Source organism: Zeus faber (genome assembly GCF_960531495.2).
Source record: "Zeus faber genome assembly, chromosome: 19".
NCBI lineage: Eukaryota > Metazoa > Chordata > Actinopteri > Zeiformes > Zeidae > Zeus > Zeus faber.
Window position 1 is genome coordinate 8718598 of NC_137206.1, and position 16655 is coordinate 8735252.

Genomic DNA, 16655 nt, shown 5'->3' on the forward strand with positions numbered 1-16655 from the left:
TTGTCACCCCCAACCTCAGTCTCTTCCGTCAGCCGGAAAGATGGACACTAGCTCGGGAAGCTACCTGCAGTACAACGCCCTCAGAGCCAACCGTCCCATCCTGCCCAAACCCGTTCAGCTGACTGTCATCGAGCCGGCGGCATCCCCTGTGACGGGCCAGCCGGCGCCGAAGGAGACGCTGATGGGCCGCTGTGAGGCCTGCAGCACCTGTTTCGAGTCCCGGGCGGCGGCCAGGGCCCACGTCTTCTCGCCACGGCACCTGGCGACACTGAGAACCACTAACTTTGGCCAGCCGACCACCCTGGTCAACAAGAACGGCACCGGGAGTAGCGGGTCGGTGGGCGGCTCGCAGGCCGCTCAGTCCGGCTCCGGCAGGGCCTCCGGGGCCGAGGCGGCCGTGGAGTCGCCTCCGCCCAAAGCCGGCAGCGCCAGCTAAGAGACAGGGTCGGTCTCCGAATAACTCTTCCTGGGGCCGCTGGGGGGACCCCCTTCCGGTTTTAACTAACTCGATCTGAGCACTCGCCCCCCTGCAAAAGCCCACCGTTTGGTTTTTGGAGTTTGCTCTCCCCGCATCCCGTTCTCCTTTTTTCCCGACTCTCAGTGACTGGAAAGGTGAACGTTTATCCTAGAGAGTTCATCTGGAATTTAACACACACACTATTGACGCACTTCATCAATAGCGCTCAGATGAGCCATGTACATGTCCCGAGGCAACTCCACCCCTGCACAAACGCCTCCATTCTAACCGTTTTGATCTTTGGCCCGCGGTTACACATTACCTTTCCTGCCCCGTCTTCTTCTCCTTTCTAATCGACTTACCGCGTTCACGCTACAAACGCGCAGGACCGACACGAATCGGAAGCACTCGCTTCACAACGGGCCCTGCGCCCTCCCGCGGGACGTCGACGCCTCTCTGCCTCCGCCCCCTCCCGGTAGAATACTTTTCGTTTCGACGTCTTTTCACTTCTAGAGCGACAGTGGCGTATGTTTAAACGAGCAGGAACCGAACCGGGCGGAAGAGGCGAAGACCTTTGACTGCGTCACCTTTATTTTGCAACGGCGCAGTCCGAAAAAAGAGCTAGCGTATGGCGACTTGGGATTTCTACGGTACCGAAGCGAGGATAGGAGCTGTTCACGCTTTCCCGCATCTGCACACGCGTCCACGGTTTTTCACGACAATCCAAATTGACGAGGAGGAAGGAAAGAGGGGAAAAAAAAAAACAATGAGAGAGAGAGAGAGAGAGAGAGAGAGAGAGGCTTAGATGGGTAGACTCTTGACATACCGCACTTTGATACATTTTACATTTGTATGAAATTTTAAGCGTTCTGATGCAGTGTCTTTTAATGAAAAGATACAAGTCTGCATGTTGGATGCCTTACCATGAATCACATTAATTGATTTTTGCAAGTCTTTTAAAAACATGCTCTTGGTGTGACCATAATGTTGTCTAAGAAGCAGAGAGTTCTGTTCCAAAATGCTATATATCCTTCTGGGGGTGGGGTGGGGGTTGTTACCCGTTTATAAACATTACATTTCTTTCTTGATTTCAACCTTTTTTTTTTTTTTTTTTTTTGTCAAAACGCTTTCTTTAAAACTGTCCCACTTGTTTTTTTTCTGTTATCTGTCCCTTAGTATAGGATTAAATTTTTCCTTACTGTATAATTTTTTTTTTTTTTTTAATGGTGGATGTCACATTTTGGAATAAAACTCTTCAACAATGTGTGGGGGGAAATATTGTTTGGAGAACTAGTGGTGTGCCAGAAACATGACGGCCTTTTTAAAAAAAAAAAAAAAAAAAAAAAAAAAAAAGAGAGGAAACACTTGATGGATTAATTCAAAGCTAAGTGCTCCTCGTGTAACATGTGCAAATATATTTGGTTTATATCTGGCAAGGTGAGTTCCTTCAGATGTTGACTTTTTTTTTTTTTTTTTTTTTTTAATTTGGTAAATTTGAAGCTTTCTTTAATGTTATGCTTTGTAAAAGAGGATATTGGTAAATTTAATATCTATAGAGTTGACTCTTAATCAGCAAATAAAAGCAAATCAATGGTCTATTTTTCTTATGGCCGAAAAACAAACTTCTTGAGATTATACAAAATGGGGCTTAAAATGTACTTTGTTTTATTTTTTATTTTTTTTTTGTGCGCTGTATTGAGAAAAGAAATTTGCTAATTCTTGAGATGCTTGAGAGATGAGATTGAACAATGTGTTGAAATCAAGACTATGGAGAGAGAGGGTATTTTTCAGTAGCCTTATGAGACTATGGGTACTCTATTCTGGGGAAGCGAAATTGGGAAATCTGGATCAAGTTGACTAGAGAGCCAATAAGATGGTGCTGTTTAGAAGGACACGTAGAACACTGAAGACATTTTCCTTCAGTTTAAGTTGTATATTAATATTGTTACTATTGATAGTTTTAACAAAATGCAAAACTAAAAAAATGAGCTTTTGTAAAGAAATATATTAAAAAAAAAACAACCTGATATTCCAAAGTTATCCTCCCTTTGCTTTCTGTCATTCAAAAAAAAAAATAAAAAAAAAAAATAAAAATAAACAAAACCAAAAAGCAATCTTGAGGTCGACAGAGAGCAAGCGAGGTGTTCCTAAATGCAAACTGTAAAAGGACGTCCCACGGCTTGGCATTTGCACCTGTCTGCAATTAAAATTTTTTTTTTCAAAATTTTTATTTTTTTTTTGCACAAGTTACAGACATTTCAGATGACGGCACCATTAACATAACACGAGTCCCTTCGGTGCGTTTAACATGAAAAAGACGTGTTACAAAGTGTCCTGGAGTAATGTTCACTGCGGTCGAAAGCTGTATCTTGTGTGGAAAGCAAGGACCAGCGTGCTCGAGCCTTAAGACCGGGACGATACACAGACACGGTGTTGCACTGTCCAAACTAGATAGGTTTTTATGGAGATGATCTGCTTTTTATTCTCTTATCTTTCATTGTCACTTTTGATTATCACTATTGTTATAACCGTACTACTACTTATCCTATTGTTATCATTACTACTCATCACTGTTTTTTGAATATTATTGATCCATAACGGTTTTTTAAAGCCACCTCTTTGCTCATAAGATTATGATATTGGTATGAATATTGAACAATTATGGTGGCAGTGTTCTGAATTGTTAGAATTTTGATTAAGCTTTTTTCTTTTTCTTTTTCTTTTTTTTTTTTTTCCAACTCACTTGTACCTGCCTTTTTTTTTTGTGTTTGGTCTCCATTCTGCTTTCTTTGATATACAGAAAATAAAAATCAATTGACAACAAAGGCGGTCTGTGTAAATTGATGCGTAACGTATGTTTTTATTTAGTTTCCCGGAATAAAATGCAAGCAATACTCATTTGATTTTTTTTTTTTTTTTTTTAATTATTATTATTATTACATTGCTGGGCTATAATCATTATCTGGGGATGCACCGGACAACACAATCGACATCGCACTAAAGTGTCGGGGATTAATTCGCTGAACAAATGGGACGGTCCGCGGCGAGTGGCGCCGGCTTGATTGACAGCGGAGCAGCTGAATCGATACCTCACAAAGGCGCAGAAACCCGGAACGCTCCGCGCCGCCGGCCAACGGGAGAGGGCGACGCGCGGCGGGGGGGCGGGCCGCGGCGTCACGGCGACCAATGGGAGCGCGGGTGGACGCCCGCAGTGGGGGGACAGCGTCCCGCCCCCGGCTTCCATTTCTGAACGGCACGGAGCGCTCTTCACGCGCAGGGTCCTCGCCACATTAAAGTGAATAAAGTGCGCCCTCCGCCGTGGAAACGACGTCCTCCGAGCCCGACGTCGAGCGCGGCGACGGCCCTTGTGTTTGAATTGCGAGCGGGGGTGAAGCTGGCGTTTTTATTTTACATTTTAACTTTGTGAGCGGCGTGGTCCGCCGTCCTTTTTTTTTTCTCTCTCTCTCTCTCTCCCTCCCTCTCCCTCTCCCCTCGCCCCCGCTCGCTCGCTCGCTCTCCTCCTTGCGTGAGCCGGGGCCTGCGACGCCGCTACAACCACGAGGCGCGGCGGAAGAGAGGGACCAGGGCGATGGCGGAGTTCGGCAACGGACTGGCGGAGGAATCCCTGCTGGACTCAGACCCCGGCCACCCGGAGCTGGAGGACCCCGGGGTCGGCGACGAGGAGCCGGGTTTGGAGGAGGGAGAGGCCGCGATCGAGGACCCGGTGAGTGAAGGGCATTGTTTGGGGAAAAACTCGCGGAATCCCGCGGATGTCGGCGGGCGCGCCGTGCCCCGGGTGTGCGCGTTTTAAAAACTTCAAAACCAAACGTCCCGTTTTATTCGGTGCGGTTATTATCTCCCCCCCTCCCCACCCACCCCTCTCCCTCCCCTCCCCTCCCCTCGAGTCCCCGTCTCACATGTGGTGTACGTTACCGGTTGGTATAACCCGCCATTGTGGCTCACGCAGTGCAGTAGAACTGGGTGGTGACGTGCGTGGTGGTGGCAGCCATCTTGGCGCAGCGGCGGCGCCGGCTCCTTTTGCGCCAGAGAGCGAATTCGAATATCCTGGTCGCTAATATGCGGGACGGGGATGTAGGAGACGGTCAGGGGTGAGGGTGGGAAGGCCGCCGCCATTAGCCACCGCAGTGCGAGTCTTGTTTTGTTTTGGGGTTTTTTTTTTTGTCCTTGCTGGGAAGGCGAACCGACACGGTAAACACGCCTCTTGTTCTCTTCAGCCACAGCGGGGTTTTTGTGGGGTTTTTTTTTTTTTTGTTTGTTTTTGTTTTTTCCTCCCCGAAAGCCGAGGAACTAGATCGGGCTAGTTGAGGCGGTAGCATCCTGGCGTTATCCCCGGACACCGCGTGGAATATGCTGCATTTTTATCCCTCGGTATCTTCACGGGTATCGAGTGCAGGTTGAACGTTTCTCCCGCGGATGGATGGGTGGATGGATGGGTGGATGGGTGGGTGGGTGGATGGCTGGCTGGCTGGAGAGGTGGGTGTTGCAGGGTATGCGAGTGGATTTGTCGGATTTGTTAAACCCCGAATCAGAATCGTTTCTTCGACCGAGTGTTTGATTTATGTTTGAACGTACAACAGGTTTATCTCGCTGAAAGGTTTGTGCGCTGTTGTGCGGACGCTAATCATCGAAAAGCTTCGCGGTCGGGGGGTGGGGGGGGGGGGGTGGTGGAGAAAAACTACGTTCATAGCCTGTGGATGGTTGCTAGTATTGGTTGTGGGCATAGATACGGATGGAGTAATTCTGTATGTATACAATAACACGCTGGTGGGTGGATGGGTTGACGTTATTGTGATGCTGTAACGCCGTCGAACGCAGAAATGGCGTGGATTGCCTTCGATGCGTCCGCGTGTGTGTGTGTGTTTGAGTGAGGATTCTAAGCGTTGGAAGGCTCACACGGTGGGTCCGCGGGCGGGGAGAGGGAGGCAGGAGGCTGCGGTATTCTCAGGGCTGGGTCCGGAGCCACTGAGCGTGCACTGCATATGCGACAAAAAAAAAAACCCACACACACACATGTGCCAACGCCGCTCGAGCACACGCGACGGCCCCACCGGCGTGCTTTATTCGCCGTGGCCGTGCGTTGCCACGCCGCCGATCCGCAGAGTGCGGCCGAAAAAAAGGACCGTCCAAAGGTCGGCGACGCCGAGCGGCTCTAGGTCACATTGGTATTAGATTGAAACGACACCGGTTCCAATTATCGTGCCCGACTCTGATAATCATGTGCCGTATGCGATTAAATGGGCCTCCCCGTGACTCGTCGAAAAGGACGAAAGCTGCCCCGGTTGTGGAATTTTAGCGGCGATTAATTTTCAATTGCAATGAACATTCCGTGTTTTTTGTTTTGTTTTTGGTTTTTTTTTTTTTTACGTTTTCGTTTTTAGATCACTATCAATGGTTTATTCATATTTTATTTGTTGCAACATTTTCACCAAGGCTTGAAATTGCATCGACATTTGGATGGAAACATACCGTAATCATGGAGTCTTGAAGGTTTTGATAAGTCATTGCTGATCATCAGCGCAAATAATTGCGATTGTGTTGACTGCCCTACACTGTGGCCTACCTGTCTGTTTTCGGGGGGTGGTGGGTGTGTTTCTCGGTACAGCCAGGTTTTTTAACCCAGCTAAAATTGGCGATTGACCTTTCCCATTGCCAGAAGACAAATATGCCTTTTTTCCCCCGTGTGTCAGGTTCAAAATTTCAAAATGGGTGTGCCATGGTTCAAATTTTATTTATTTATTTATTTAATTTGTTTTTAATTTATTTATTTGGGGGGGTGTAGAAGCTGCATGGAGTACCCGTGCCCCAACCGGCTGTGCCCAATGCCGGTCCTTTGGTGGCCGGGAGCAGAGACGCTCCTCCAGTTCACATGCTTGGGGTGTGCTGGAGTGGCTTATAGCCCAGTGGGGAGTGTGCTGGTTCAACATTAAATTAGGTCGAGAATTTTGATTTGGGATTCTAAATCGAATATGAAATGATTGCATTATACACGGACATTCTTGTCTATTTGCGTGCCGAAGGGGCGAAAATTGTCCTTTCTACCCAGGGTGTCATGTTTCAATCACAGCCAATTGGAGCCGATAAATACCTGTGACTATTACACATTCATTTGAATAAAACCCGTGTGTAATCTTTCCCACAAACGCAAGATGTAAGTGGGTGTTAACAGGTTTTTGGTGCAGTGGAAAAAGGCTATATGCCAGGCCACTGCACCCTCTTGTGTGTATGGGATGGCTTCTAAAAACACTGTCGGCAGCTGCCCGGGATGGAGCTGGAGCGACTTCCAATGTGCTGCAGTGCACCACTGTCAGTGAGCAGTGCCTGATCTCTAGGAGTGCTTGTGCAGTTAAAACTCATCTGCCGGTGCTTACTAAGGTTTTGGGGTCACTTTGTGTGTGTGTATTTATTTGGGCCAGATGCAAGTTTCAGTATTGAATAATGTAGAGTGACCTATTGCCTTGTGCCCGTACTGAGCAAACGTGCAGCAATTTTATACTTTTCTGTCTTAGTTTTTGCAGTTGTACATGTTCATATCAGCTTATAATAATCATCACTTAAGATGGAGAAGACAGCAATATTTGAACTAATTGTTTGGATTTTCCATTTTTAAAGTACCTTAAATTCATACTTGCATATTCAGCAGCCTTGGTGCCGGGAGTGTGAAAGCTTGGCTCACGCATCGCCCACAACGGCTCATTTCGACAATGAACCAGGCCTAGATCTCACACTCTGCCTGTATTCCAAATGTTTCTCCATGAGTTTTTGCTGTGTCCTGCATTCACAGCTCCCTTTGCCTATTATATCGACTGTCTGCAACTGTTAAGCCCCTTTCCCACTTGCACTGAAAGCCGTAAATCTACTGTCAATGTTCCGTATTAGCGTCATGTGGTAAAAGCCGGTCTCGATGTTCTGTGATAGTCGTTCCGGAAATTTCCCTGCTCTCGACCAAGTATAATTTCCGGGGGAAATGCCGGTACGGCCTTGAATGGAAGCGTTTGTGAATGGAAGCAGTAACATTGCGGTGAAGTACGGGTGAAGCCGAATCCAAATGAAGAACATTGGGGGTTTTTTTTAAACTTATATTTATTTCGTACAAATATTTCACGTTATTTGTTTTTGGGAAGGGGAAAAAACATTGGATCTGGATCTGAGTGACATGTCTTTTCGAGTTAGTGGTGTGGGCAGGTATGCAAATTTAAAGGAATTTCTTTAATCGATAGTTGTTAACCTTAAACAATCGTAGATTCATTGACAACAAACGTTTGTCACCGGGCGGTGAAGCAATGTTGCATGGGGACCTGTGCACCTCCAAGATTTTGTGACTTGGCACAAGGCCGCACTTCTCCTCATTTCAATTCAAAATGGAGACGTTCTGGGCAAGACCCACTGAGCTGGTTCGCCATACAGGAATATTTACTATCACTTGTTTCGTTTTGCTGTCGTACCTCTCCCTCGCCCAGATTATTTTTTTTCATCCCCCGTGCCGTTCAGAAAGGGCCGTCATCCCATTCTGTCTACCATGTTCCATCTGAGCGCAGCATTAGTTGTTGAGCAACAATAAACAAATAGTATCCACCTTGGCATCAAGAAGCTCCTGTTTTCTACGTGCGGCCATGTTTGTATCCTTCTGGAAGCCCCCGTCTACTTCTACCACTTCCTGCTCCACTGGGCATTTTTTTCTCGATTGCCCCCTGTCATTCCAGTGAGTACTACTACTTCCTGGCTGGGGTTTTTTATTTTTTTCCTCCCTCTTTTTCAAAAAGCCCTGCGCCGCAAAGACTCCCGTTGATACAGTAACAACAAACCACAGAAAGTCCAGTTGTTATCTATAAGACAATCATAACATTATTAAATTCTTATTAGCAATTAATCAATAGTCTGATTGTTAACATCCCTAGTGGGGGACAGCGAGCACAAGCGCTTCCCTTGCCCGGCGGCCTGTATCGCATCACAGAGCGGGCGGGAATGAGCGGACAGGGAGAGTTAGAATGGGTGGAAAACGTTCCTTCATGATTTGGTAACTTTGGTTTAGGGTAATTGCGTCTGGGTATGGGGGCTCTGTCAGCGGAGGGAACCGAGACAATCTTGGAGCTGCGCGAAGACGGGGAGCGAGGCACTGGTCTAAAAACAAAACAGATTCTGTTGCCTAGTCTCACGTATATATAAGGCACCTCTCGCGAGAATTCCGTAATGGAGCCGCAACGGTCATCTATGTGGGAACAGACTCCCTACAAAACTTTTCCGTAAAGGAGGCCAATGTGGGACTGATTACCTACTGCCATTGCCTGTTTTATTTTTGTTTTTTATTCAGCAATGTTACGGATTCCATGTGGGAAAGGGGCTTTAGATTCAGTTCACACCAAAAATGTGCCAACAAGAGCTATCAAGCACCTTGGTCATCGACACGTGATCAGAGATTTCAATAAAGCTTTTTTTCGCATATAAGGTCATTTTAAGCTGGTTAATACAGCTTTGAAGTGAGTGTGTGTGTTTGTGTGTCAAATTTCCCTGTTTCTTATAAATTGGTCCCAGTTCTGCTGAGGTATAAATGTGTAAACCTCACAAGTCTGAGTAAATTTGACATCATTCTGTCAATCAACGCCTTGATACATTGTCTGCTGAGGGCACTCCACGCCCCTGACAGTATGAATCACATTAACATTTTAAAATGGTCCGTTTGACATGCGGACTCACAACCGTACCTTTTGACTGTTTGTTCTGCAGGAGCTGGAGGCAATCAAAGCCCGGGTGAGGGAAATGGAGGAAGAAGCGGAGAAGCTGAAGGAGCTCCAGAACGAGGTGGAAAAACAGATGAACCTCAGCCCCCCACCAGGTGAGGCGTGTGTAGATGTGCATTCTTTGGGATGCGTTATCAGAACGTAGTGCTTGAGGTTGTCGCTTGATGCCTTTTTTTAAGGGTACCAGCTGAATTTGATCAACACCATTGAGAACAAAGAAATTCTGTGGCTTTTGATGCCAAATTTCAATACCTCAGAAGCCACTCGGTTGCTATGAGCCCAAAAACAAACCAAATATTTATATTTTACAATTGGAGTATATATGCCAAGTCATCTTCTCCATGGTGAATGGTGTATATGGTATATTTTAAAGAAGCATTCATTCGTATTGCTGTTTAAAAAAAAAAAATAATAATAAAAATTTGAATTGGTGTCATTTGGGGAAAAGTTTCCAAATCCAGGTATTTGGTATCTTTTCAACAATACCCATCCTTATCAGGGCATCACCAGGACTTCATTTAGTATTGGAATATGTTTTCTTTATCTTAGTCTTTGTGTTCTGCAGAGTTTGTGACCGACCCACTGCGGTCGGTCACCGCAGAGAGGACGTTGTTGCTCATGTTGGTGCGGTTTTCTCTCCTGCAGCTGGTCCCGTCATTATGTCCATCGAGGAGAAGATGGAAGCAGACGGCAGATCTATTTACGTTGGAAATGTAAGCTTCTTTTTGCTTCAAGGGACAGTTTTGAACTTCGACTGTTCATTTTCCATTCGGCCGTGATATTGTTAGTAACTACACATTGTTTTGTCGTGTGTGTGTGTGTGTGTGTGTGTGTGTGTGTGTGTGTGTGTGTGTGTTATAATCACATATTGTAAATGAATTATTGGCAAGTACCAAAAAGTGTACTTGTACTAATTCTGTTATTTTTTTATAAAACTATTTTTTTTGGGGTCCCTGGCCCATCCCAAATGTTATGTTATATTGACCCCCCTGTTGGTGTTTCAAGAAGACATCCATCGCTCAAATAACAATGACTTATGATTTAGTGAAAGTTATTGCAAAGTGGGCTCGTGTTTTGTGTCCTGGTGGGTTCTTCACCACTTTGCCCTCTGCGTGTCCAGGTGGATTATGGTGCAACGGCAGAAGAGCTGGAAGCTCACTTTCATGGGTGTGGTTCAGTCAACAGAGTCACCATCCTGTGTGACAAATTCACAGGGCATCCTAAAGGGTAAGGCTAAAATACATTGTGGCGTTGTTGCGGTCAGTCCATTTGTTATAAGTCTTTCACTGTAGTTTGTGTGTGTATTTATTTTTAACCGTCCTCCATTCTGTATTTGTCTTTTAAAGTCTGTAATGCAAAAATAAATGTGCTCTGAATTGGTCATTCCACAGAAAATGTGTTATTAACCACCCAGCCAAATTTGAATAATTTCAAAAACAAAAAAATAAACATCAGTATATTATATTGGGTTTCAAAATGGTGAAATGCTGTGGGGGTGTGTGGTGCCCTGCCAATCATGGGAGAGGTGCAGCCTCTCAAATGCAGGCCTGGCGCCAGGGTGAAGTGACTGAGGGTGCAGTTAAAAATGGCGAGTGGGGGTGGCTTAAAGTGGCCATGCGTGATGCAACACAGGAAGCAGAGGGCTTCTTTGTTGTTTCATTCGATTAGGAAACAGAGTAAATTAAATACATCTACAATAAAAACACATTTGCTTTGTTTGGAGAAAACAGCTCTGATCTCCCCGGAGCTGCTCTGGTTTGGGAGCCTCTGCTCTCGACAATGATGCTAATGTGCTCTAGGTTTTCTATAGTGTTGGGGGAGGGGCCTTGCTAAGTGTGGGCCCCAGTGTGTCATTGAACCACTGTTTTAGACCCACCCAAATAATCCTCACAACAAAAATAGTGAAAAACTGTTTAACTGTCTTTACTCCACAATTCAGTACTGCAAAGTGGTCTTTTCACATGTTTTCAGCAATGATTTTCTTACATGTATACTGTATATGTTTATAATGTATCTAGAGACAAATCACTGAATTTACTTAACACAGACATAAAGTGGTTGTAGTTGGTAGTTCATAGGATAATTCAAAATTTATTTAATCTGGATTGGCATTTTAAAAAGCAGTTAAATTGCGCAAAATAATAAACTGCACAGAAATTCCCTGCATTCCATTCGTTGCATCTGGGCTGCCATTGTTTTTTGTTATTAAACCTCTTTTACGAGACGTTATTAGATGCTAATTGTAAGTTTTTGCAGACATTTAGGGAGACTGGTGGCGTTTCCTTTTTGCTCTTGATTACATGGTTGGGGTTCTGCTCAATGTAATAGAGGATGTTTACACAAACTTTAGTGTGCTGCACATTCTCAGCACTTACCCATGTGTTTCTCTTGATTTGCAGGTTCGCCTATATTGAATTTGCAGACAAGGAGTCTGTTCGGACAGCCATGGCTTTGGACGAGTCCCTGTTCAGAGGAAGACAGATAAAGGTGAGAACATTTCAGCACCCACATCCTCTCCCATGATAGCTGCTCAATACTTCCTGCTTCCCACTCGGTCTGACATCTCTATATGGATGCATCCAGGAAAATTAGCTGCAAGCCTCAAATGCCTCCAAACCAAATATTTTTATCGCCATTTTAGCTTCAACAACTTCAACTTTCTGCCAAGATTTTGTTTTTCTGCCTGATGTATTTGAGTATGTTGTTATTTAGAAGATTTAACTCTGAATGTAAAATGTACTTACGGGGTGTAACGGTTCTCAATGATGTAATATTTTCATCCGCCGCTCTCTGTTCAGGTGGGTGCCAAGAGAACAAACAGACCAGGGATCAGCACCACAGACCGCGGGTTCCCGCGTGCCCGCTTCCGCTCACGGGGAGGAAGCTTCTCCTCGTCACGTGCGCGCTACTACAGCGGCTACACGCCACCCCGGGGCAGAGGACGGGCCTTCAGGTGAGCCGGCGCTCTCATCCCTGGCACACGAAACACACCTCATCTCACATCAGCCACTGACTGAACAGGCGCCACAGAGGAGGGGGCTGATCCAGCTAATCAGGAGTGGTTATGGAATCGATTGATTCATGATTCCAAGGGCTGGAGCTGCACTAGAGATTTGCTTCGTTGATGGCTTTTGGAGCCGGTTCTCACCGCTGTAGAGTATAGCCACTTTCACACGGTACAGTCCTGGGACCCCCCCCAGCAAGAACTAAACACCATCAATGGCTTTTTTCCTGGTTGTATTCGAACAGCACTGGGACTCTGAAGTGACGTCAGCCAACCGGGTTTGTGTTGTATTGACTCCGTAACGTTCACGTATTTCACCTTATCAGTAAAACCAAAATCTGTCGGAACCAATTTGAGGCGAGAAAACCGCGTGGCCCGCAGCCTCCACCTCCCCCTCCGGGGAGAAGAGACCCAGACCGGTGTTGGGACGGCTCCTTTCTGGGATAATTACACGATTTCCAAATATTAATTTTCAGATTTGATTGTCAAATCTTTCCTTTTACAATTCGAATAGCATTTGAATGGTTTGACAGCCCTACTGCTTGCACTCTCTGGTTCAGGTGGGTTAGAAAACGCTCCACGTTCGTATCGAAGCGATGCTGCGTTCCACAGGAACTCTGAAAACTCGTTCGCGTCGGATTATATTTATTATTATTTCGGACCTGTGGGAAACACTGCCCAGCGTCTTTAGTAGTTGTCCACAAGGTTTGAATCTTTCTTCCTTGTTGAGCGATCTCCTGCTGAGCTGACAGCAGTGTGGCGTTGTGATGGAGCTTCATCCCCGCCCTAAGTTCAGCAGCCGGGTCGTCCCGCTTATCTGCCCTTGAAAGAATATTCATTCCTAGTTTATACAATGTCCTCTACTGCTGGCCTTTCACACAGAGCGGCATCCCATTTTTTCTTCTGTCTTGTGTTTTAGGAAGCTGTAGTGTTCTTATTCAGACGAGTGCCGTGGTTACTCGATTGGTTTAGAATATTCATTTGTATGGATGTGTGAGTTCTGAAGCCTGCACTTCACAGCAATGCAGAAAGTTATGTTTGCCAGCCAAAAACACACAACTGGGTTTTATTTTGGCCTTTGGGTTGAAGGTCTCCCGGACCTAGTGGCCAAAAGTGTGTGTGTGTGTGTGTGTGTGTGTGTGTGTGTGTGTGTGTGTGTGTGTGTGTGTGTGTGTGTGTGTGTGTGTGTGTGTGTGTGTGTGTGCGCGCGCTCAGAGTTTGACCAATCAGAAGCTGTCATCACTCTGCATTGCATAGTGTAGGTAGTTGTCTGGTTGTGAAGTTCAGAGTCTGTCATCCTCCTCCCGTGTGCTCACTTCTACACATACCAAGGTCTCGACTCTGCCAGATTTTTAAATTCACTTGCAGCCGTCCAAGTGCACGGAGCCCTTTAAAATCCTGGACCAAGAGTGGTTGAACTTGTGGCCCCTGGCAGAATGAGCGCACCAGGAAGGGCCTCGTTCTGCCTTACCTTGTTAAAAATAGATTCCCGACCAGAGAATGAAATGATCGCTCGATGCCGTGTGTTTTTTGGTGTGTGGCGGTGCAGACACGGGTCATCTTGACGTGTGCTGCTGCCAAAACTGCTCCCGTCTCAAATGCCCAAACAGTAAAAAAAAATTCTTGCTTTGTGTTCAGACAAACTCTTATCTATTTTATTTTTTTATTTAAAATTTATTTATTTTTTGATTTGGGCCTGAAAGGCGCGTGCATGCAGCCATACACACACCCCATGATGATTTTTTTTTTTTTTTTTTAATGTGAATGTGGATATTCTCACAGAAAGTACATTTTGCATAAACCCATACAAATTCATACACAAATCCACGCCCAGAAACAAGGGTTCACTCCTGCAGCCTGACACGTGTGTGTGTGTGTGTGTGTGTGTGTGTGTGTGTGTGTGTGTGTGTGTGTGTGTGTGTGTGTGTGTGTGTGTGTGTGTGTGTGTGTGTGTGTGTGTGTGTGTGTGTGTGTGTGTGTGTGTGTGTGTGTGTAGATTAGAGGCCATGTTTAACTCCCGAGCTGTGTTAACCCCGCCGCCCCCCCCCCCCCCCCCCCAGTTGCCGTGTGTTGTGACTTAGACGTGAACCCCGTGTCCTGCTGGGGGCATATGTATGGTGATGTTTGTCCTCAAGGTCTTTCCCTACAGTGACCCCCCCTCCCCCCCACAGAGGCGGCTCTCCCAGAAATTTGTGGGGGAGAGAGAGAGAGAGAGAAAGAGGGAGAGAGAGTGCCTTTACTGTCTCCCCCCCCCCCCCACCCACCCACACACACACACACACACACACAAGCTGATCGTTTTAATTTCTCCAAATTCCAGGCACATTTCCCCACTTTGTTTTTTGGCAGCGCTCTCTCGGCACTGCAGGTCGATTGATTCTTTCACTCCTCGGCGAACGGGCGGCGAGCGGCGTCCTGTAGACGCTCGGGCACAGAGCCGCTAAGACGGCGTAGCGCGTCTCTGTCAGACACCACCCTTTGTTAAAGAGACATACTTGAGCTCCTTCCTGTTAATAACATTATTCCACTTTGGACGACATTGAAACACATTACCCAGCACCAAGGACACCGCCACCACACCGAGCAAACTGGTGTCAGTCTTTTCGAGCCCGTCAGGAAGCAACTCACCCTCTTTTTCTCTCTCTCTTTTCCAGGGGCCGAGGGCGAACAACATCGTGGTATTCCCCTTACTAATACCCCCCCAACACTCCTTTACTATCACCCCCCCCCCCCTTTTTTTGCTCCCATTGGAAAGAAAAAAAAAAAAGAAAAAAGAGTAAAAAAAAAAAAAAAGTACCATCCTTTGACCCCCCCCCCCCCTCCCCCGCCACCCACCCCCACCCCCCAATAAAGGAAGAGCTCCCAGGAAGGAGACAAAAAAAGACAAAAAAAAAACAGACAAACAAAAAAAAAAGCTTCTCCTGGACAGAAACTGACTGGGCCGCAGTGTGAGATTGTTTGTGTGTGAGCGTGCGTGTGTGTGTGGAGGTTGATGCGGTCGCACACACACACACACACACACACACACACACACACACACACCCACCCACCCCCCATTCCTCCGGTAAGGTATAAGTTGGCCATTTTTCGGAGAAAAATTCTGTGGCATATTTCTAAATATTAAGTGTTTTTTGTTTTTTTTTTGTTGTTGTTTTTTTGGTGTTGTTTTTTTTGTTTTGATTTAGTTTTGATGGGGACAAGGGGGGGGGGGGAGAAAAGGAAAGAAAAAAAAAAAAAACAACAAAAAAAAGAAAGAGCCACCGCCAGGGGAGATGATGGTTTCTCAGGCTGCAGATGTGTCTCCTTTGGTCTGGCTGTGACATCACCTCATTACCATCACAGCTCTGCCCCCTCCTGTCTCCCTCCCCGTGTGTGTGTGTGTGTGTGTGTGTGTGTGTGTGTGTGTGTGTGTGTGTGTGTGTGTGTGTGTGTGTGTGTGTGTGTGTGTGTGTGTGTGTGTGTGTGTGTGTGTGTGTGTGTGTGTGTGTGTGTGTCCGTCCCACCCACCTCCCTTCAAAATAGTCTGTAAATGGTGTTTTATTTTTTTTGTTACCGTAGCGCATCACCCCCTCCCGCCCCCGCCACACCTCCTTTTGTCTTTTAACTCCGTCTACCCCCCCACTCCACCGTTTAGCTTGTTGCTCTCGTCAGCTCCTCCACCCACTGCTGCATGCACCGTGGGAGGGGTTCGGCGGTTCCAGTTTTGGGTTCTCGATTGGGGTTCCCTTCCCCAGCCCCCCCACCACGGCATGGCCAGAGCTCCGCCTTCTTTTCTTTGTCTTGTTTTGGGGTTTTTCTTAAGTAGCCTCACGCTTTTTTGGTTTTATTTTTTTATTTTTTTTTTTTTTTACGACCTCCCGCATCCCACGACCCCCACCCCCACCACCCGTGTCGTCAGTCGTCCCCCTCCCTCTCCTCGTACCTCACCCTCCCCCCCCCCCCCCCCCCCCCCACCCTCCCCTCCTCTCTCTGTATATTAGACCACTTCTTGTCGTTACAGGTTTCAGGACCAGTGGAGGCTGACTACCCCTCCCCAGGTGGCGCCGGCCCCCCCCACTGTCTCGGCAGCGTCTCTCTCTCTCTCTGCTCCCGCTATGCACACTCACCCCATCCTGTCCGTGTGGGGGGGCGGGGGAGGGGGGCAGGGCGACCACAGGCCCGCGGCGGGGGGGATTTACTACAACAGCAAGCGCTGACGGGCGACGAGTTAAAACAAACAAAAAAAAAAAACACGCAAAAAAAAAAATACAAACACTTTTATTCTCCGCACACATCACTTACCTGAGCGTATACACACACACACACACACACACACACACACACACACACACACACACACATTTTAACACGGGAGGCGAACATCCATTACAGACGGCACTCCACACAGTCACCCACCCAACGCTTAATTTGTTGCTGAGGCGGCGCTGGACGAGTGCCG

At 46.7% G+C, this 16655-nt stretch overlaps 1 protein-coding gene across 2 annotated transcripts; it reads left to right on the forward strand.

Moving 5' to 3' along the window:
* The first annotated feature begins 3716 nt into the window (after positions 1-3716).
* On the forward strand, positions 3717-16557 carry pabpn1 (poly(A) binding protein, nuclear 1). Of its 2 annotated transcripts, none has more exons than XM_080020535.1 (7): positions 3717-4181; positions 9200-9308; positions 9859-9926; positions 10334-10440; positions 11613-11700; positions 12012-12166; positions 16218-16557. In XM_080020535.1, exons 1-7 carry the CDS (start codon positions 4047-4049, stop codon positions 16411-16413), a joined length of 858 nt encoding a protein of 285 aa, XP_079876661.1. In that variant the 5' UTR covers positions 3717-4046; the 3' UTR covers positions 16414-16557. The 2 variants fall into 2 exon arrangements, with proteins under 2 accessions (XP_079876661.1, XP_079876662.1); XM_080020536.1 differs by lacking the exon at positions 16218-16557 and adding an exon at positions 14872-16180.
* The last annotated feature ends 98 nt before the right edge of the window (positions 16558-16655 follow it).